Source organism: Salvelinus sp. IW2-2015, linkage group LG26 (genome assembly GCF_002910315.2).
Source record: "Salvelinus sp. IW2-2015 linkage group LG26, ASM291031v2, whole genome shotgun sequence".
Lineage (NCBI taxonomy): Eukaryota > Metazoa > Chordata > Actinopteri > Salmoniformes > Salmonidae > Salvelinus > Salvelinus sp. IW2-2015.
Genome location: NC_036866.1, coordinates 9,319,134 through 9,340,637, shown reverse-complemented (window position 1 = coordinate 9,340,637; position 21,504 = coordinate 9,319,134). Strand labels below are relative to the sequence as shown.

At 43.9% G+C, this 21,504-nt stretch overlaps 1 protein-coding gene across 2 annotated transcripts; it reads left to right on the top strand.

The window, feature by feature from the left end:
* Window positions 1-3,870: 3,870 nt before the first annotated feature.
* Window positions 3,871-20,204, top strand: LOC111952926 (regulator of nonsense transcripts 1). Of its 2 annotated transcripts, none has more exons than XM_023971949.2 (24): window positions 3,871-4,262; window positions 4,891-5,030; window positions 5,669-5,758; window positions 8,895-9,062; window positions 9,299-9,479; window positions 9,699-9,860; window positions 10,214-10,301; window positions 10,528-10,626; window positions 11,192-11,300; window positions 11,557-11,716; window positions 11,968-12,086; window positions 12,280-12,444; window positions 12,753-12,867; window positions 13,052-13,195; window positions 13,484-13,697; window positions 14,140-14,257; window positions 16,480-16,636; window positions 16,877-17,019; window positions 17,370-17,544; window positions 17,790-17,871; window positions 18,642-18,803; window positions 19,094-19,311; window positions 19,695-19,817; window positions 19,962-20,204. In XM_023971949.2, the coding sequence occupies exons 1-23, from the start codon at window positions 4,092-4,094 to the stop codon at window positions 19,812-19,814; spliced, it is 3,300 nt and encodes a 1,099-aa protein (XP_023827717.1). In that variant the 5' UTR covers window positions 3,871-4,091; the 3' UTR covers window positions 19,815-19,817; window positions 19,962-20,204. The 2 variants fall into 2 exon arrangements, with proteins under 2 accessions (XP_023827717.1, XP_023827716.1); XM_023971948.2 differs by having other exon boundaries at window positions 11,177-11,300.
* The last annotated feature ends 1,300 nt before the right edge of the window (window positions 20,205-21,504 follow it).

The window sequence follows — 21,504 nt, the reverse complement described above, 5'->3', positions numbered from 1 at the left end:
GACAGCGTGGTCCTTTAAAAGCTAGTGAGGGAGATGAGTGTTTCCAGTTTCAGAGATTTTGTAGTTCGTTCCAGTCATTGGCAGCAGAGAACTGGAAGGAGAGGCGGCAAGGAGGAATTGGCTTTTGGGTGGTAGACAAGTGAGATATACCTGCTGGAACGCGTGCTACGTGTGGGTGCAGCTATGGTGACAGCGAGCAGAGATAAGTCGGGACTTTACCTAGCAGGGTCTTGTAGAATGACCTGGAGCCAGTGGGTTATCTCCCATTATGGTTATTCCAGTGTTGTGTATATGCAGAACCAGTCAAAAGTTTGGACACACCTACTCATTCCATGGTTTCTTTATTTTTACTCTTTTCTACATTGTAGAATAATAGTGAAGACATCAAAACTATGGAATAACACATATGGAATCATGTAGTAACTAAAAAAGTGTTAAACAAATCAAAATATATTTTATATTTGAGATTCAAAGTAGCCACCCTTTGCCTTGATGACAGCTTTGCACAGTTGTCATTCTCTCAACCAGCTTCATGAAGTAGTCACCTGGACTGTATTTCAATTTACAGGTGTGCCTTGTAATTTGTGGAATTTCTTTCCTTAGTGCGTTTGAGTCAATCAGTTGTTTGTGACAAGGTAGGGGTAGTATCCAGAAGATAGCTGTAACGATCTTCGTTGGGAGAAAAAGAGGAGGACCAAAGCGCAGCGTGTAGGTGTTCATTGATGAATATTTAATGGAACAAAACTGAACACTGAAATACAAAACAATAAAGTGAACAACTAAAACCGAAACAGTTCCGTGTGGAACACACAGACACGGAAGACAACCACCCACAAAACACAACAGAAAACAAACATAGATAACCCACCCAACTCACGCCCCTGACCATACTAAAACAACGAAAATACAAAAGAACTAGGGTCAGAACGTGACAGTACCCCCCCCCCTCCCAAGGTGCGGACTCTGGCCGCAAAACCTGAACCTATAGGGAGGGTCTGGGTGGGCATCTGTCCGCGGTGCGGCTCTGGCACTGGACGTGGACCCCACTCCACCCATAGTCTTAGTCCACTTCAGTAGCGTCTTTAGAGCGGCGCACCTCGCGCCGACCTAGGACTGGCAACCCTACTAAAGGGCCCCACTGGACTGAGGAGCGCCTCTGGACTGAGGGCAGCTCCGAACTGAAAGACGGCTCTGGCGGCTCCTGACTGACGGGCGGCTCTGGCGGCTCCTGACGACGGGCGGCTCCTGACTGACGGGCGGCTCTGGCGGCCTGACTGACGAGCGGCTCTGGCGGCTCCTGACTGACGGCGGCTCTGGCGGCTCCTGACTGACTGCTCTGGCGGCTCCTGACTGACGGCAGCTCTGGCGGCTCAGGACAGACGGCGGCTCTGCGGGCTCAAGACAGACGGGCGGCTCAAGACAGACGGGCGGCTCAGGACAGACGGGCGTCTCAGGAAGACGGGCGGCTCTGGCGCTCAGGACAGACGGCGGCTCTGGCGACTCAGGACAGACGGGCGGCTCTGGCGAGCTCAGGACAAGACGGCGCGGCTCAGGACAGACGGGCGCTCAGGACAGACGGCGCTCTGCGGCTCGGACAGGAAGACGGCTCTGGCGGCTGTCACCTGGCTCGATGCCCACTAGCCGGCCGATACGAGGATCCTCTATTTAATGGAACAAAACTGAACACTGAAATACAAAACAATAAAGTGAACGAACTAAAACCGAAACAGTTCCGTGTGGAACACACAGACACGGAAGAAAACCACCCACAAAACACAACAGAAAACAGGCTCCCTAAATATGGTTCCCAATCAGAGACAATGACCAACACCTGCCTCTGATTGAGAACCATATCAGGCCAAACGAAAAAACCCAACATAGAAACACAAACATAGATAACGCACCCAACTCACGCCCTGACCATACTAAAACAATACAAAATAACTAAGGTCAGAGCGTGACAATAGCCCTATTTGGAAAAATACCAAGTCCATATTAAGGCAAGAACAGCTCAAATAAGCAAAGAGAATTCCATCATTACATTAAGACATGAAGGTCAGTCAATCCGGAAAATGTCAAGAACTTTGAAAATTCTTCAAGTGCAGTCGCGAAAACCATCAAGCACTATGATGAAACTGGCTCTCATGAGGACCGCCACAGGAAAGGAAGACCCAGAGTTACCTCTGCTGCAGAGGATAAGTTCATTAGAGTTACCAGCCTCAGAATCTGCAGCCCAAATAAATGCTTCACAGTTGTGTCAAGTAACAGACACAACTGTTCAGAGGAGACTGTGTGAATCAGGCCTTCATGGTCGAATTGCTGCAAAGAAACCACTACTAAAGGACACCAATAAGAAGAAGACTTGCTTGGGCCAAGAAACATGAGCAATGGCTACCACAGCAATCTGTAGCGATACACCATCCAATCTGGTTTGCGCTTAGTGGGACTATCATTTGTTTTTCAACAGGACAATGACCCAAAACACACCTCCAGGCTGTGTAAGGGCAATTTGACCAAGAAGGAGAGTGATTGAGTGCTGCATCAGATGACCTGGCTTCTGCAATCACCTGATCTCAACCCAATTGAGATGGTCTGGGCTGAGTTGGACCGCAGAGTGAAGGAAAAGCAGCCAACAAGTGCTCAGCATATGTGGGAACTCCTTCAAGACTGTTGGAAAAGCATTCCTCATGAAGCTGGTTGAGAGAATGCCGAGAGTGTGCAAAGCTGTCATCAAGGCAAAGGGTGGCTACTTTGAAGAATCTCAAATGTAAAATATATTTTGATTTGTTGGTTTCTTTTTTGGTTACTACATGATTCCATGTGTGTTATCTCATAGTGTTGATGTCTTCACTATTATTCTACAATGTAGAAAATAGTAAAAAAAATGTTTTGAATGAGTAGGTGTCAACTTTTGACTGGTACTGTAAATTTCAAAAGCCATGTAATCCTCTAGTGGTACAGCCACATAATAACATGTAGCTGATCCAGATTAATAGTATCTTCTTCTCAGAACAACTGTCATACACAATATTTTGTTGTTGCCCAAAATACAGTATGTTTTATAGACTAAGTGGTAGTGGGTATTGGAGCATTCATGGACTCTATGGAGATTCATCTTTGTGTTTTTGTTTACCTGTTCCTTCACATACCAGTAATTACCTGGTTATTACATATGAGTAAAATGTGTATGATAAAAAGCACGAGTCATCAGGAAATTGTCATTGTGAGAGAGCTTACCAACTGTAATGACTTTACTCAAAGATGTGAAAGCATTTATGTCCCTAAGTGCTTGTTGAGGTGGGAAATTTCCTTTAAGATTCTCTTCTGACCTGTGCCTTGTTGTGTTATGGAAAGGGAACACAGAATATCCACTAGGTTACTATTTAGAAATAAACATAGTACATACATCGATCCCAGTATGCCCAACACCTAAACCAGCCTATAAATTATCTGCTGTCTCAATGTGTATGCCTATTGTTCTTGGAGGTATATCATATTTTATTATGGCATCTAGATTTAAATTTTCCCAGATTGCTATTTGGCTTTGAGCTGAACAATGGTTTTGAGACAGAAAGAAACATTGTGAAAAGGATTATCCTCATTCACATTTGAATACATTTAAGGAAAATAATGTTGGTTTCCTGTGTTACAATCTCGTTGAGAATAACCCACACACAATACTTTTCAGACGTGTGTTCATTATCTTCCAATCATAATTATATTGATAGTAAACTCTTCTAGTTGATAGCAACTGATTTTATTTATCAACAACGAAAGTCGATTTTTGTCATTAATATCAATCAATAGATCCATCCTCCTTCCTTTGTAATTGTGTAAACGTCAATCTTTCGTGCTCAACGCACTTACGTTGTGTGGCGCTAGGAAGTTCGTCACTGTTTGGAGTTCAGGCGCGTCTCGAGCTGTGTTTTCTGTTTAATTTCAGGTGCGGTTCGAATTTTGTTTAGGTTCAAATCTGACTCGAAGCAGAAACTGTGATCACAAATATCCGCTTGGATAAACATATCACCGAGGATCTTGATCATATTCATCACTGCACCGGAGTCCATTTAGTCAGCGCAACTTGTGTCGAGATGAGTGTGGAGGCGTACGGGCCGAGTTCTCAAACGCTCACCTTCCTGGACACGGAGGAAGCGGAGCTACTTGGGGCTGATACCCAGGGCTCGGAGTACGAGTTTACCGATTTTACCCTCCCCAGCCAGACGCAAACTCAAGGCCAAACCCAGAGTCAGCTGGACAATCAGGTTTTTATTCTTCATGTGAAACTAGCCAAACTTGCATGCTTGCCCTCCATCCATTCCTACAACTGCTAACGCTAGCTAGCTAACGTTACTGTTAGCCAGCTAGCTACTACTAGCCATGTTCGCGCACTGGCTAACTAGTTAACTCTTGTTTGCTAACATACACTGGTAAATTGTCAACTATGACTATGTAGCAATCACTGCTGGCTGACTAGTATTACAAAATGAGCTATAACTAGCTAACTTCAGCAATATTATTTAGCTATCAAACCACCTTGTCTGCCAACGCGTAACGTTAGAAATCCACAACCATTGACTTCATCCTATCAAATGAGGCCAAAAACATGTGATAAATGTTGGTACTGCTTTAAGTGCTAACTAGTTTGTTATCCAACAACAACAGTACCAATGAATGTGTGGGTAACGAGGTTCTGCAGTAATTCCTAGTCTTCCTCAAGTAATTGACTGGTAACATACAAATTAAAAGTTAGGTTATGTTGTTACACCCACCGTAAGAAACTTCAAAGTTCATAGTAGTGGCAAAGGAAATATGTCTCTACCTAGTGCCATAGCGATGCCTCCATGTTTTTGGCATTGTTGCAGTCCTAATTCAACCATGTTCCATCTGTAGGTGAATGGTCCTGATGAAGGGCTTCACAATGGAGGAGTCGATGATGTGGCCAAGGCGAGCCAACTCCTTGCTGAGTTGAACTTCGAGGAGGATGAAGAAGACACCTATTACATCAAAGACCTCCCACTGCATGCCTGCAGGTAGGAGAGCGAGCCAAACACTTGATTACTAATTTATACGATTGTCCCACAGTATCAGACTGTTAAACAGCTAACAGCTGCCAACATACTGACTCAAATCTCTAGCCACTTTAAYAATAAAAAATTGGATTAATAAATGTATCACTAGTCACTTTAAACTATGCCACTTTATATAATGTTTACATACCCTACATTACTCATCTCATATGTATATACTGTACTCTATACCATCTACTGCATCTTGCATATGCTGTTCWGCCATCGCTCATCCATATATTTATATGTGCATATTCTTATTCATTCCTTTATACTTGTGTGTATAAGGTAGTTGTTGTGAAATTGTTTGATTACTTGTTAAATATTACTGCACGGTCGGAACTAGATGCACAAGCATTTCGCCACACTCACATTAACATCTGCTAACCATGTGTATGTGACCAATAAGATTTGATTGGTTGAATTGTTAGAGGAACATATGGACATGTTTATACATGCAACACCCTACTAACTAAGATTTAGAGTTTGCTAATAAGGTAACATATTTCCTTTTTGTAATATGCAAATATTTCATCTCTGTTATTGTTTTCTGTGCGCTGCATATGTCATATAAGGGCCTTTTGCTATGTTTATTTTTTCAGTTACTGTGGCATCCATGATCCTGCATCTGTGGTGTACTGCAACACAAGCAAGAAGTGGTTCTGCAATGGACGTGGCAATACATCTGGCAGGTATGCAGCACTCCAGTGTCTCATACACTAAAAATGTGTATTCATAACATGCATTTGTATTTATTATAGATCCTCATTAGCTGCTGCCAAGGCAGCATCTACTCTTCCGGGGGTCCAGCTAAATTAAGGCAGTTTATACAATTTTGAAAGCATTACAATACATTCACAGATTTCACAGCACACTGTGTGCCCTCAGGCCCATACTCCATCATTACCACATATCTACAGTACAAAATCCCTGTGTACGTGTGTGTAGTGTGTATGCATGTGTCTGCCTATGTTTGTTGCTTCAGTCCCGCTGTTCCTTAAGGTGTATTTTTATCTGTTTTCTTTWAAATCTAATTTTACCACTTGCATCAGTTACTTGATGTGGAATAGAGATCCATGTAGTCATGGCTCTATGTAATATAGTGCKCCTCCCATAGTCTGTTCTGGCCTTGGGGACTGTGAAGAGACCTCTTGTGGGTTATGCATGGGTGTCCGAGCTGTGCGCCAGTAGTTCAAACAGACAGCTCGGTGCATTCAACATGTCAATACGTCTCATAAATACAAGTAGTGATAAAGTCAATCTCTCCTCCACTTTGAGCCAGGAGAGATTGACATGTATATTATTCATATTAGCTATATGTTCTTCATCCAAGGGCCAGCCATGCTGCCCTGTTCTGAGCCAATTGCAATTTTCTTATGTACCTTTTTGTGGCACCTGACCACACGACTGAATAGTAGTCCAGGTGCAACAAAACTAGGGCCTGTAGGATCTGCCTTGTTGATAGTGCTGTTAAGAAGGTAGAGCAGCGCTGTATTATGGACATACTTCTCCCCATCTTAGCTACTGTTGTATCAATCTGTTTTGACCATGACAGTTTACAATCCAGGGTTACTCCAAGCACGTTAGTCACCTCAACTTGCTCAGTATCCACATTTATTTATTACAAGATTTAGTTGAGGTTTAGGGTTTAGTGAATGGTTTGTCCCAAATATAATGCTTTTAGTTTTAGAAATATATAACTTATTCCTTGCCAACCACTCTAAAACTAATTTCAGTTCCTGTAGTAGCTGACATTTATAGTGTTGAGACATCCGCATACATAGACACACTGGCTTTACTCATGTCATTAGTAAAGTTTGAAAAAAGTAAGGGGCCTAGACAGCTGCCCTGGGGAATTCCTGATTCTACCTGGATTATGTTGGAGAGGCTTCCATTAAAGAACACCCTCTGTGTTCTGTTAGACAGGTAATTCTTGATCACAATATAGCAGGGGGTGTAAAGTCATAACACATACGTTTTTCCAGCAGCAGAATATGATCGATGATGTCAAAAGCCCACTGAAGTCTAACAAAACAGCCCCCACRATCTTTTTATCATCAATTTCTCTCAGCCAATCATCAATCATTTGTGTACGTGCTGTGCTTGTTGAATGTCCTTCCCTATAAGCATGCTGAGTCTGTTGTGAATTTGTTTTCTGTAAAATAGCATTGTATCTGGTCAAAAACAATTTTCCCCAGAAGTTTAAGGGTTGGTAACAGGCTGATTGGTCGGCTATTTGAGCCAGTGCAGGGGGCTTTACTATTCTTAGTTAGCGGAATGACTTTTGCTTCCCTCCATGCCTGGTGGCACATACTTTTTAGTAGGCTTACATTGAAAATATGGCAAATAGGAGTGGCAATATCGTCTGCTGTTATCCTCAGTAATTTTCCATCCAAGTTGTCAGACCCCGGTGGCTTGTCCTTGTTGATAGACAACAATTTTTCACCTCTTCCACGCTCACTTTACTGAATTCAAAATTACAATGCTTGTCTTTTCATAATTTGGTCAGATATACTTGGATGTGTAGTGTCAGTGTTTTGTTGCTGGCATGTCATGCCTAACTTTGCTAATCTTGCCAATGAAAAAAATCATTAAAGTAGTTGGCAATATCAGTTGGTTTTAAAGTAGTTGGCAATATCAGTTGGTTTTGTGATGAATGAGTCATCTGATTCAATGAATGATGGAGCTTAGTTAGCTTTTTCTTCTCCCAAAATATTATTTAAGGTGATCCAAAGCTTTTTAACATCATTCTTGGTCATTTATGTTTATTTCATAGTGTAGTTACTTCGTCTTTTTATTCAGTTTAGTCACAAGATTTCTCAATTTGCAGTACGTTTGCCAATTGATTGTGTAGCCATTCCTTTTGCCTCATCCCTCTCAACCATACCATTTTTCAATTCCTTATCAATACACAGCGATTTTAGTCATTTTCTTAATAGTTGCATGTTTATTAGTATCTGGAATAAGCAATTTCGTAAGTGCAATGTCTGATTGCTCCTCATTACACACCACAGACCAACAAATATTCTTTGCTTCAACAACATAGGAATCACTACAAAATGTATTGTATGACCTCTTATACACTATATTAGGCCCAGCCTTCAGAACTTTGGTTTTCCTAGATATGGCTATTATATTGTGATCACTACATCCGATGGATCTGGATACTGCTTTCAAGCTAATTTCTGCAGCATTAGTAAAGGTGTGATCAATACATGTTGWTGATTTCATTCATTCGTGTGCTGTTTGTAACTACCCTGGTAGGTTAACTGATAACCTGAACCAGGTTGCAGTCACTGGTTACAGTTTGAAGCTTTTTCTTGAGTGGGTGGCTTGATGAAAGCCAGTCAATATTTAAATCACCCAGAAAATATACCTCTCGGTTGATGTCACATACATTATCAAGCATTTCACACATGTTATCCAGATACTGACTGTTAGCACTTGGTGGTCTATAGCAGCTTCCCACAAGAATGGACTTTAGGTGAGGCAGATGAACCTGTAGCAGTATTAGTTCAACAGTATTTAGCATGATATCCTCTCTAATCTTTACAGGAATGTGGTTCTGAATATAACCAGCAACACCGCCACCATTGGCATTTCTGTCTTTTTTTGTGAATGTTGTAACCATGTATTGCTATCACTGTATCATCAACTCTATTATCTAAGTGAGGTTCAGAGACAGAATATGAATATCATCTTTTACTAGCATGTTATTGATTTCATGAACCTTGTTTCTTAAGCTACGTATGTTAATGTGGCCTATTTTGAGCACTCAGCTTACATGCGTGTGCAAGTAAGTTGATGCTCTCCCATGCTCTCATTCAGCCACATAGTGAACCACTTGGTGAGAGCCAAATGCAAAGAGGTGACACTGCACAAAGATGGGCCACTGGGCGAGACGGTGCTGGAGTGCTACAACTGTGGCTGTCGCAACGTCTTCCTCCTTGGCTTCATCCCCGCCAAGGCCGACTCGGTGGTGGTGCTGCTGTGCAGGTGTGTACAATCAGATGAAAAGGGGGGAATGGTGGCTAACAGTGGGTGTGATGTGATGGACTGATTATGCATGTGTGATTACCATAGATTTGACAGTATGTGTATTGCCATAGATACCATGATTTAAACGTAAGTATGTCATATTATGGCAAGAGAGCAACACAACCATCTGTCCATGAACAGACTTTCGATAACGCAAATATATGTTGACAGTATCCATATGTTTGTGCTACTAGGCAGCCATGTGCCAGTCAGAGCAGCCTGAAGGACATCAACTGGGACAGCTCCCAGTGGCAGCCGCTGATCCAGGACCGCTGCTTCCTCTCCTGGCTGGTGAAGATCCCCTCGGAGCAGGAGCAGCTCCGGGCCCGCCAGATCACCGCCCAGCAGATCAACAAGCTGGAGGAGCTCTGGAAGGTACTAGGCTGTCTTAACCTATCCAGAGCCATGAAGTAGACATAGCTTAACCTCAGAAATAATCATAAAACACCACAGCATCTGACATACTGGGCAGGGGGCAACCAAATTAGGCAGGGGAATCCCCCACCTATCAGTAGCTGTAGGAGGAAGCAGGCTGTGTTCCCATATATGGACGTGAATGAAATCATGAACATGTTCATCATCCTCTCGTCTCAGGATAATCCCACGGCCACTCTGGAGGACCTGGAGAAGCCCGGCGTAGACGAGGAGCCCCAGCATGTGCTGCTGCGCTACGAGGATGCCTACCAGTACCAGAACATCTTCGGCCCCCTCGTCAAGCTGGAGGCTGACTACGACAAAAAGCTTAAAGAGTCCCAGGTACAGCCTCCACATCCCCCTTAGATAATCCATTAACTCCCCTTTAAATCAACATAAGGGCAGTCACAAATGCATCTACTGTGCCACGTTCTACTATAACGTACACATTCTATGCAGTATAAGTTTACTTATGTCTTGTGTGAGGTGAAATTATAATGGTGGAAACCTTGCTGTAACCCTGACAAATTTATGAAATCAGTGAAAATGTTCAGGGAAGGATGCAAGTTCAAAGAAACATAAATTGTACTTGAACATAGCAGGGTGGCTGAGTTGTTTTTTTATGTAGCTAATGACAGTATGACTAATTTGTTATACATTTTTTTCCCTTTGTTCTCATCTGTAACTCTTCACAGACCCAAGATAATATAACGGTCAGGTGGGACCTGGGGCTAAATAAAAAGCGGATTGCCTATTTCTCCTTGCCCAAGACGGATTCAGGTGGTAATTATTTCAATGGACTTTTCTCTGTCTACCAGTGGTTCTGTTGTGCATAGAGAACCCACACATCCCATACCTGCATCCCCAGTGGTGTGTGTGTTTTTGTGCTGGCCGTTTTGTGTACGGTATTGTATTTTGTCCACCTCCTTGGAACCATTCATATATTTTTGGATGTACTGTAGGTTTGAGCAAAGTGTTTCTAACGTCTCTGTTGTGGTTGTTTGCACAGACATGCGGCTGATGCAAGGAGATGAGATATGTCTGCGCTACAAAGGAGAGCTGGCCCCACTCTGGAAGGGCATCGGCCATGTCATCAAAGTCCCAGACAGTATCCTTTAACTGAAAGATCATTCTGAAGAAAAACACATTTTCTTCAGTGGTTGCTACCTTTTTGATCTCAGTGTTCCCTTTTTTAGCAAATAGGATCCACCTCTCCATCTTTCCTTTTCCATGATGGGGTCAGGGGGAAAGTTGTTTTGCGTCTCAACTCGTCAGCCAATCTGAACAATCTCAATGTCTCAAACGATAACTCGTTTTTGTCGCCATTGCAAAACGTGAGGTAAGCAGTCTGATGCTAGCCACGTTATTGGGTTGTAACGTTTAAAGCCTTGCATAAAGAAATCATATTTTATTGGGAGATAGTTAAAGAGCTAGTCTACCGTAGCACTCCCTTCGGAGAGGACCATCCAGGGGTTATCACCCCTCTAGATTGCACTCCCGCTAGTGTATCTGATGTATGCTAATGTTGGGAAAATCTACAGTTTTGTAGACCTTTCATCCCTACTATTAACCCTGTTCAAGGGGAGAGAAAAAAACCACATCTTTTTCTTTCTAACATTCCACAAAGAAAGGCTATTTTGCTGTACTTATTTCCTTAGCACCCTTTGTGAAAGACTATGGAGATGAGATTGCTATAGAATTGCGCAGCAGTGTCGGAGCTCCTGTGGAAATACCCCACAACTTCCAGGTGGATTTTGTGTGGAAGTCCACTTCCTTTGACAGGTACGACAAGCAGATCAGAATATTTAATCAGTTCTACTTTGGTTTTTGATGCTCTGATGTTTTTAACGTGACTCGATTTCCAGAGAGTACTGATTGCACAGCTAAAGCTGYATTTCACACGAATTATCATTAACATAAATTCTGTTAGTTATAYATTAAAGAATTTAATGAATAAGACATGATATGAAGGTACTAGCTTGTATTATCATTGTTAACCACATCACTCTTTATTTCCACTATAACCCATTGGTTTCAGAATGCAGAGTGCCCTGAAGACCTTTGCTGTGGACGAGACATCCGTGTCAGGCTACATCTACCACAAGCTGCTGGGCCACGAGGTGGAAGATGTCATCATCAAGTGTCAGTTGCCCAAACGCTTCACTGCACAGGGCCTGCCTGACCTCAATCACTCTCAGGTCTGACCCCCACTCCAAACACCTCACTGACCCACCTGACCATGGGGTCTGACACTTTTGAATTTCTAACCAATTAGTTTTAGTGAATTAATGATTAGAAAAGGAAGACATTTCCTCATGATAGTAATGCCGTCTTATAATCAAGAGGAACTTCATCTGGAGTTAAATGTTAATTTCCCGTACTTCCATGTGCTTGTCTTTATGCGCAACGTTCATAAGTGTTTTGGCTTTGATTTGTGTGTTTAAAATAGGTGTATGCTGTTAAGACTGTGCTGCAGAGACCCCTCAGTCTTATCCAAGGCCCCCCCGGCACTGGGAAAACGGTCACCTCTGCCACCATCGTGTACCACCTCGCCAGGCAGGGCAATGGGTAAGGCAGTTCACACTCCTCATTATGTATTTGTTAAAAGCAAGTCATTTTAGCGGAAGCTCTTATCCAGAGCAACTTAAAGGTGGCTATGTACAAGAAGGCTAAACATCAAAGCAAACTATGAAAGTATGCTATAGCATCTGCTCGTTGTCATTGCATTCTGCATTCATCTGTTGTGTGTTTGGTTCTGCAGGCCCGTGCTGGTGTGTGCTCCCAGTAACATCGCAGTGGACCAGCTGACTGAGAAGATCCACATGTCGGGCCTGAAGGTGGTCAGGCTGTGTGCTAAAAGCAGAGAAGCCATCGACTCCCCTGTCTCCTTCCTGGCCCTGCACAACCAGATCCGCAACATGGACAGGTGGGGCATGCTGGGAAATGAAGTCCTTTTTTTTGTTGCACCGTCTGAACTTGAATTGTAGTGGTGCTGTCATAATCACACCTGTTAATACCTTTAGCAATGTATTAGCCTTGTTTAAATATCAAATAATGAAGAAAAGGGAAGAATGCATTTGTTAACTGCTTCAATAGAACCATTGAATAGTTCTGCCAGATTTGCTAACAGGGGTCATGCTTAGTTTTCTGTCCTTGCCAAGTGTTACTTTTTAATATAATAACTAATTCTGTGTTGCTAATGACTCAACATGCTGTGTCTGCTGTGACCCCCAGTATGCCAGAGCTCCAAAAGCTGCAGCAGCTGAAGGATGAGACCGGGGAGCTGTCGTCCGCTGACGAGAAGCGCTACCGGGCCCTGAAGCGCACCGCTGAGAGAGAGCTGCTCATGGTGAGGAGGACACTTAACACTACCACTTTTGTTGCCCAATAAGTCACAGCAGTTACAACAGTCTTATGAGAACAGTACGGCAAGTCCTGTGATGTAGAATGTTTTTTGACCTAGTGACGATATGGGTTCCCCATTCCTCTAATTTAAACCAACTCATAACCTGTTTGCCACTGTCCCTCATTAGAATGCAGATGTGATCTGCTGTACCTGTGTGGGGGCAGGAGACCCCCGTCTGGCCAAGATGCAGTTCCGCTCCATCCTAATCGATGAGAGCACCCAGGCCACCGAGCCAGAGTGTATGGTGCCCGTGGTCCTGGGTGCCAAGCAGGTACACACATGTACACAAACACACAAAAAAACGATTTATGCTTAAGATTGGTTCAATTCCAATGTTCTTTGCATGGACATGTTTTGACAAAAAGTGTCAATGGTTCAACAGTCAGTGAGACCTACTCAATCCAGACTTAAAAAAAAAATTCTGCCAAAGAAATGGACATGGTCTGTTTAAAAGACTGTACCAGACAATGTAATTTCCCAGTGTTGATTTCTCTACAGCTCGAGAGAGGCTAAACATTTCTGGTTAATTGTCATTTAATCGTGAACTCCCCCTCCACAGCTCATTCTGGTGGGAGACCACTGCCAGCTGGGCCCAGTAGTGATGTGTAAGAAGGCAGCCAAAGCAGGCCTGTCCCAGTCTTTGTTTGAGCGTCTGGTGGTGCTGGGCATCAGGCCCATCCGTCTGCAGGTGCAGTACCGCATGCACCCGGCCCTCAGCGCTTTCCCCTCCAACATCTTCTACGAGGGCTCCCTGCAGAACGGAGTCACTGCTGGTGAGTTAGATGTTTTTACCAGGCTACTTGCTCATATTATAGCTTTTGAATTGGTAATGTGTACAACAATAATTAACTTATTATTAGCAATGTACTAGTGCCTACTAACATTTCCCCACAAAATATACAGTAGAGCAACTAGAAACGTTTCTGTAGAAACCATGTTTGTTTGCAATCTAGAAGTAGCAGTGTATTGATTCAAGCAGTGTTTCAGATTCCAATGGGTTTGTGTTCAAACACTGAGTGTCAAACACATACTCTACTGCGGAAGTTTAAAATTAGGCCACTCTGAAATCTTCTGTAACTCTACTCTAACTCGAAGTGTATTGCTTTTGTGCACATATTTGCTGGCAATTTAGGTTTGTTCACAATCTCACTGGCTTATTGAAGACGAAGTGCCATACTAACCATGTTGACAATGCATTTTTTTTCTTCTGGGCAGCTGACCGCATCAAGAAAGGCTTTGACTTCCAGTGGCCACAGCCAGACAAACCCATGTTCTTCTATGTGACTCAAGGCCAGGAGGAAATCGCTAGCTCTGGAACATCCTACCTGAACAGGTACGGATCACAGTCCAGTCAAGGTTAATCTCAAAGTATCAACAGCATTGTAAAGTCCATGGAGAGTAAGAGCACCTCCTCCCAGCTGCCCACTGCACTGAGGCTAGGAAACACTGTCACCACCGATGAAATGATCGATTATCGTAGATTTAATAAGCATTTTTCTACGGCTGGCCATGCTTTCCACCTGGCTACTCCTACACCGGCCAACAGCTCTGCACCTCCTGCAGAAACTTGCCCCCCCCGCTTCTCCTTCACCCAAATCCAGACAGCTGATGTTCTGAAAGAGCTGCAAAATCTGGATCCCTACAAATAAGCTGGGCTAGACAATCTGGATCCTCTCTTTCTGAAATGATCTGCCTCCATTGTTGCAACCCCTATTGCTAGCCTGTTCAACCTCTTTCGTATCGTCTGAGATACCTGAAGATCGGAAAGCTGCCGCAGTCATCCCCCTCTTCTAAGGGGGAGACACTCCATACCCAAACGGTTATAGACCTATATCCATCCTGCCCTGCCTTTCTAAAATCTTCGAAAGCCAAGTTAACAAACAGATCGCCGACCATTTCGAATCCCAGCGTACATTCTCCACTATAAAATATGGTTTCAGAGCTGGTCATGGGTGCACCTCAGCCACGCTCAAGGTCCTAAACGATATCATAACCGCCATCGATAGAAGACAGTACTGTGCAGCCATCTTCTTTGACAAGAGTCGAAAGCCTTAGCCAGGTCGATCACCAGATTCTTATCAGCAGACTCAATAGCCTTGTGTTCTCAAATTATTGCCTCGCCTGGTTCACTAACTACTTCTCAGATAGAGATCAGTGTGTCAAATCGGAGGGCCTGTTGTCCGGACCTCTGGCAGTCTCTATGGGGTGCCACAGGGTTCAATTCTCAGGCCGACTCTTTCCTCTGTATATATCAATGATGTCGCTCTTGCTGCTTGCTGGTGAATCTCTGATCCACCTCTACGCAGACGACACCATTCTGTATACTTCTGGCCCTTCTTTGTACACTGTTAACAAACCTCCGAATGAGCTTCAATGCCATACAACACTCCTTCCGTGGCGTCCAACTGCTTTTAAATGCTAGTAAAACTAACAGATCACTGCCCGCACCTGCCCGCCCAACTAGCATCACTACTCTGGACGGTTCTGACTTAGGTATTTGTAGTTGTCCACATATTCTATGTGTCTGGTTAGACTGTAAACTCTCTTTCCAGACTCACATTAAGCATCTCCAATCCAAAATTAAATCTAGAATCAGCTTCCTATTTCGCAACAAGCCTCCTTCACTCATGCTGCCAAACATACCCTCGTAAAACTGACTATCCTACCGAACCTTGACTTCGCAGATGTCATTTACAAAATAGTCTCCAAAACTCTACTCAGCAAAGTGGATGCAGTCTATCACAGTGCCTTCCGTTTTGTCACCAAGGCCCCATATACTACCCACCACTGCGACCTGTATGCATATTCGTCGCCAAACCCACTGGCTCCAGGTCATCTATAAGTCTTTGCTAGGTAAAGCCCTGCCTTATCTCAGCTTACTGGTCACCATAGCAACACCCATCTGTAGCACTCGCTCCAGAAGGTATATTTCACTGGTGATCCCCAATGCCAACACCTCCTTTGACCAACCTTCCTTCCAGTTCTCTGCTGCCAATGACTGGAACGAATTGCAAAAAACACTGAAGCTGGAGACTATTATCTCCCTCTCTAACTTTAAGCATCAGCTGTCAAGAGCAGCTTACTGATCACGGTACCTGTACACAGCCCAATTGTAAATAGTACACCCAACTACCTCATCCCCATATTATTTTTATTTTTTTGCTCCTTTGCACCCCAGTGTCTCTACTTGCACGTTCATCTTCTGCTCATCTATCACTCCAGTGTTTAATTGCTAAATTGTAATTATTTCGCCACTATGGCCTATTTATTGCCTTAGCTCCCTAATCTTACTTCATTTGCACACACTGTATATAGACTTTTCTATTGTGTTATTGACTGTACGTTTGTTTATTCCATGTGTAACTCTGTGTTTGTGTCGCACTGCTTTGCTTTATCTTGGCCAGGTCGCAGTTGTAAATGAGAACTTGTTCTCAACTGGCCTACCTGGTTAAATAAAGGTGAAATWAAAAAAAAGATTGCTATTTGGGAATGCAACTAGCGTGTCTTTATTTTGTTTGTTTGGAACTATTTGAACTACCATCCCCTTCTCCCCAGAACTGAGGCAGCTAATGTGGAGAAGATCACCACCAGGCTGCTGAAGGCTGGAGCCAAGCCTGACCAGATAGGCATCATCACCCCCTACGAGGGCCAGAGGTCCTACCTGGTGCAGTACATGCAGTTTAGCGGCTCCCTCCACACCAAGCTCTACCAGGTACAGCAGTATAGCTTAACTTACACTGTAAAAAAAAATATACAATTTGATTTATTTTTGTTGTCACTGTCTTCTCAAGAACATAATTTGTCATATTGATTTGCTTTATTGTTCTGCAGGTGGTAGCAGATTTATAAAATCTTAAATCAGTATTACGTTACTACTAATATGTCGCAACCTGTTGCATTTGACCAATGCATGCTTTACAAAACTGGTCTGTCCTCTTTTCTCTGCTGTCAGGAGGTTGAGATCGCCAGCGTGGACGCGTTCCAGGGTAGGGAGAAAGACTTCATCATCCTGTCATGCGTCCGAGCCAACGAGCACCAGGGCATCGGCTTCCTCAACGACCCACGCCGTCTCAACGTGGCCCTCACCAGAGCCAAGTAAGCATCTGGACCATTAGTCTTCATTCTCACCACAGCTTCTCTGGAAGGATTGTTCCAGTCCGGCTGGAAATCGTAATAGTGGTTCAGCAGGAATACGTGATTAATTTAGAAGCGATTATTCATGTGTAAATCCATTTTATATCATGTATGAATCAATTTGACCCGTGACCCCATTAGAATGTTTACCCTTCCCGTCAATGTGAATGTAGACAATGCAAACGCATTGGTCAAAGATCTTGTCATCGAAGTAGAAATGCCTGCAACACTTAATGGTTCATTCTATGATGGCAGATTAAAGGTAATCTCCCACTGACCAGTGTTGTATATTGTGTAACGTATGTTTTCAGGTATGGGGTGATCATTGTGGGCAACCCCAAGGCCCTGTCCAAGCAGCCTCTGTGGAACCACCTGCTCAACTACTACAAGGAGCAGAAGGTTCTGGTGGAGGGACCCCTCAACAACCTGCGAGAGAGCCTGATGCAGTTCAGCAAGCCCCGCAAGCTGGTCAACGCCATTAACCCTGTGAGTTATCACAGGAGTGTACAGTTGGCACATGTTTTCAGTGTGGTTATTTATCCCATGTAGAGTCTAGTCCCATATACATGTTATTTAGTCATACTTTTAACACTTCTTCCCCAGGAACATTTGTAACACTTTTTCTCGGTTACACTCTGAACAGTTACACTTTTGTTGGCCAATATGTTACGACAACAGAACAGCAGTGCTTCTGCGTTTTCCTGGGTATTGAACCCATGTCTGTGTTCCAGGGAGCCCGGTTCATGAGCACTGCCATGTATGACGCCCGCGAGGCTCTCATCCCTGGCTCTGCCTACGATCGCAGCAGCGCAGGTCAGTGGAAAAATACCTCTAATCATTGTTTTATAATGTGTTAATTTTGTTCTGTACCTCCTTCAATAGCTGCTAACATTTTCACACCTAGACAACCTCTTCATATAGGCTAATGCATGGGCAGTGCCATTGAGGACTTTCCTTTTGAAGTAGTCGACTGGGTGGGACTTCCTATGGGTTAAGGAAGGGTCTTCAGGAGGGATCAGACAATGAATTATGCTTTGGAGTAAACGTTCCATAACTGCAGGTGACAGTAAATCGCCAACCTTGGCTTTTTACCTGTTCAAACAACACACTCCAGGTGGCAGTGTGCACCCTTTCAGTTTTACCAACTCATAGAAGTAGTAGAAGAAGAATACTGACCCTACTTCAGAATGGAGATGGCCTCAATGGCGCTGCTCATGCTCTCACAGACACCATAATGGGACAGATACAATGAAAAGTCCTATCATTTGGGCTCCCGAGTGGCGCGGCGGTCTAAGGCACTGCATCTCAGTGCTTGAGGCGTCACTACAGACACCCTGGTTCGAGTCCAGGCTGTATCACAACCGGCCGTGATTGGAAGTCCCATAAGGCGGAGCACAATTGGCCCAGCGTCACCCGGGTTTGGCCAGTGTAGGCCGTCATTGTAAATAAGAATTTGTTCTTAACTGACTTGCCTAGTTAAATAAAGGTTACATTAAAAAAAATAACTACATGGAACAAATACATTCTCCAGTGATGTGACCACTCACACATGCATGACTACTGTGACATGTTTCTTTCAACAGGGCGTCCATCCAACATGTACTTCCAAACCCACGACCAGATCGGCATGATTGGGGCCGGGCCAGCCCACATGGCAGCCATGAACATGCCTATTCCATTCAACTTGGTGATACCTCCCATGCCTCCACCAGGCTACCTGGCCCAGGCTAACGGCCCTGCTGCAGGTGAGCAGGAAGCAAACGGCCATTATTCATTAGTTGTGCATATATTGACTGGTGGAATATTTATTTGGCCCTGTGAAGTTGGACAGTATCCAAATAATATCCAGTCTCTGTGTTCTACTTGGACCTCGGAGTTGCTTGACAGTGTACGTGTCACTGTTGTGGTGATGGTATGTTACAAAGCTTTGGAGATGTCCTCGTACCCCTACTATTTCTCCTCTGCAATGCATGTTTACTATTGGTTATTCTGTTTGATAAGTGAGCTGACATTAGTCTCTCTCTCTGCCACACAGGTCGTGGTGGGGTGCTGAAGGGCAAAGCGGGACGTGGCGGGCGCCAGAGGACCCGCGGCATGGGGAACCACAGTGGCAGTGGACAAAGCAATGGGCCAAACAGCCAGGACGTGTCTTCCCAGCCCTTCTCCCAGGGGCCACTCACCCAGGGCTACATCACCATGAGCCAGCCCTCACAGATGAGCCAACCTGGCCTCTCCCAGCCTGAACTGTCCCAGGTAACAATACTGGCTTAAACTCCACCCTCTACTACCTCAGCTATACCAAATTAGACTCTGGCCTCGTACTCCTATGCCCAATCCCAAATTGTCCCCACACTGCAATTGTGGAGATCTGAGAGGATTAGATGGGTATAAATAACAATTTCAATATCTTCACCTTGCCCAGTGGCTCTATGTAATGTTTGTCATATTGTTTACACTAAGCAAGAAGCCAGTATGGTAATAATAAAGTATCCAATATGATTATGGCGCCACCAGTGATTGTCTGGGTGAAGGTTCATTTTGCTGATATCATCTGATCCTCTCAGGGAAATGTTGGAAGAATTTGTGTTTTGTTTTATCTTGGATGTTATTGGGTGTTTCTCATTCTGTTGTAACAGGACAGTTATCTAGGCGATGAGTTCAAGTCCCAGATCGACGTGGCTCTGTCGCAGGACTCAACTTACCAGGGTGAACGTGCATACCAACATGGTGGGGTGACTGGACTGTCACAGTACTAAAGTGTAAGATAACTATTCCCATTCCTCACAGTACTAGAGTTGAATCAAGAACTGTTATTGATTTGTCCTCTACTGCAGTCTACAATGAGCTTCAGAAAATTGTTGGTGGAAGGCATTTTGAATATCCTTCTCATTTCCTTTTCTCAGGTTGTTGGAAGAGGAGCTAGGCTTGAGCTGAGCTTAGTTCATCAGCATTTTAATCTGGGTAATAATAAATAAAAAAATGGATACCTGTTTTCCTCTGCTACAACTGAAGCACCACCGTGTGAAATCAACGGGAGAGAGAAACCAACCAATCACGAGAGAGAAAGAAAGCGATAGAAAGGAAGAACGGACGGCCAGGAAGAGTGAACGAGTGGGAGTGAGGGACCACTGCCGGCACATGGGGACGAGAACGAGAGGAAGGCGACGGCAGGCGGTCGAGCTGTCGTGAGGAAGACGAAACGAGAACGAAGAAACAAAATGAGGCACAACTCCCAATGAAAGATGCCCACCCACCCCCTCTCAACCCCTTCCCCACCTTCCCTTCAAACCTCACGCCTCTGTCTGAGGGCATGACCAGTTGTCCAGAGGACCTCTCTCTTTGAGCAGCGAACAGGGAAAGACAAGTTCTCAAGCAACTTGGCTGGGGGAGCGCATTCCGCTAACTCTCAAAAGCAGATAACAAGAAAGTGGGGGGGTACGGAACGCTTCAAGCAGGCAACATAGGAAATCCTCACCTCAAAGTTGATCGGTTGTCACACCCGTTTGATACCCAGACTCATTTGATTAGATTGATGTGGAGGAAGAGTGGCGGTGTCGATCCCGACTCGTAGACCTGAAATCTCATCAAATGACAGCAAGAGGAACACTTCACGTCGTCGTTCAATTTTGAGTTGAAAAGGTTTCTGCGCTAAAGTCTGATATTAAAGAACTTTTAATTGAAATGCCTTTGATTGCCTTGGGAACCATTGGCTTTTTCAATAGGTCTTTTCAGAAATAGGTGGTTAACTAGAAATCCGGGGGAGTTGAGTGGCATGGGGATTTCAGAGGAAAGTTTCTCAAGATGTGAGCTCTGGACCTGAGAGTAATCCTATATCATAATGACCAGCATTGAAGTACATTAACTCAATGTTATTTGAAGTTGCGGCAAAGGCCTTTTTGATCTTTTGAAAGTGGGGGTGACGTGAGATGTCGCCCACTATGCTACTGGGCGGATCATTTTCAATTTTTTAAATGCTTTGTATGCTTAGATTGGCAGCGGCTTTGAAGTAACGCTTTACTCGGGGGAATTCCTTGTTGATGTAAGATCCGTCTGCATGAAACAAATTCCCATGCAAAGTGAAGACGGATATTAAGGAAAACTGATTTCCTCTATAGTCTACACACAATTTTGTGTCACTATTGAAGTTGCAAGAGGTAGGTGGCTAGGTGTGAAACAAAGAACAGGTAAGGTATAGCCAAGGTAGAAAGAGAAGGCTTGTGAACTCCTTGAATGGATACAAATCCTTTGATTCTAGTTCTTTTATTTAATATGGAATAGTGAATTGGGGTTCAAATTTGAATGAAATGCAGTCGCCCATAAAGAATGTTAGCTACATGACTAGAATTAAGTTGTCAAATCCAAAGCATTTGAAACCATTTCACACCATCCGTAAAATGACGAACTGGTACTGATTTTCAGAGGTGACAGTGATTTCTCACATGAAAG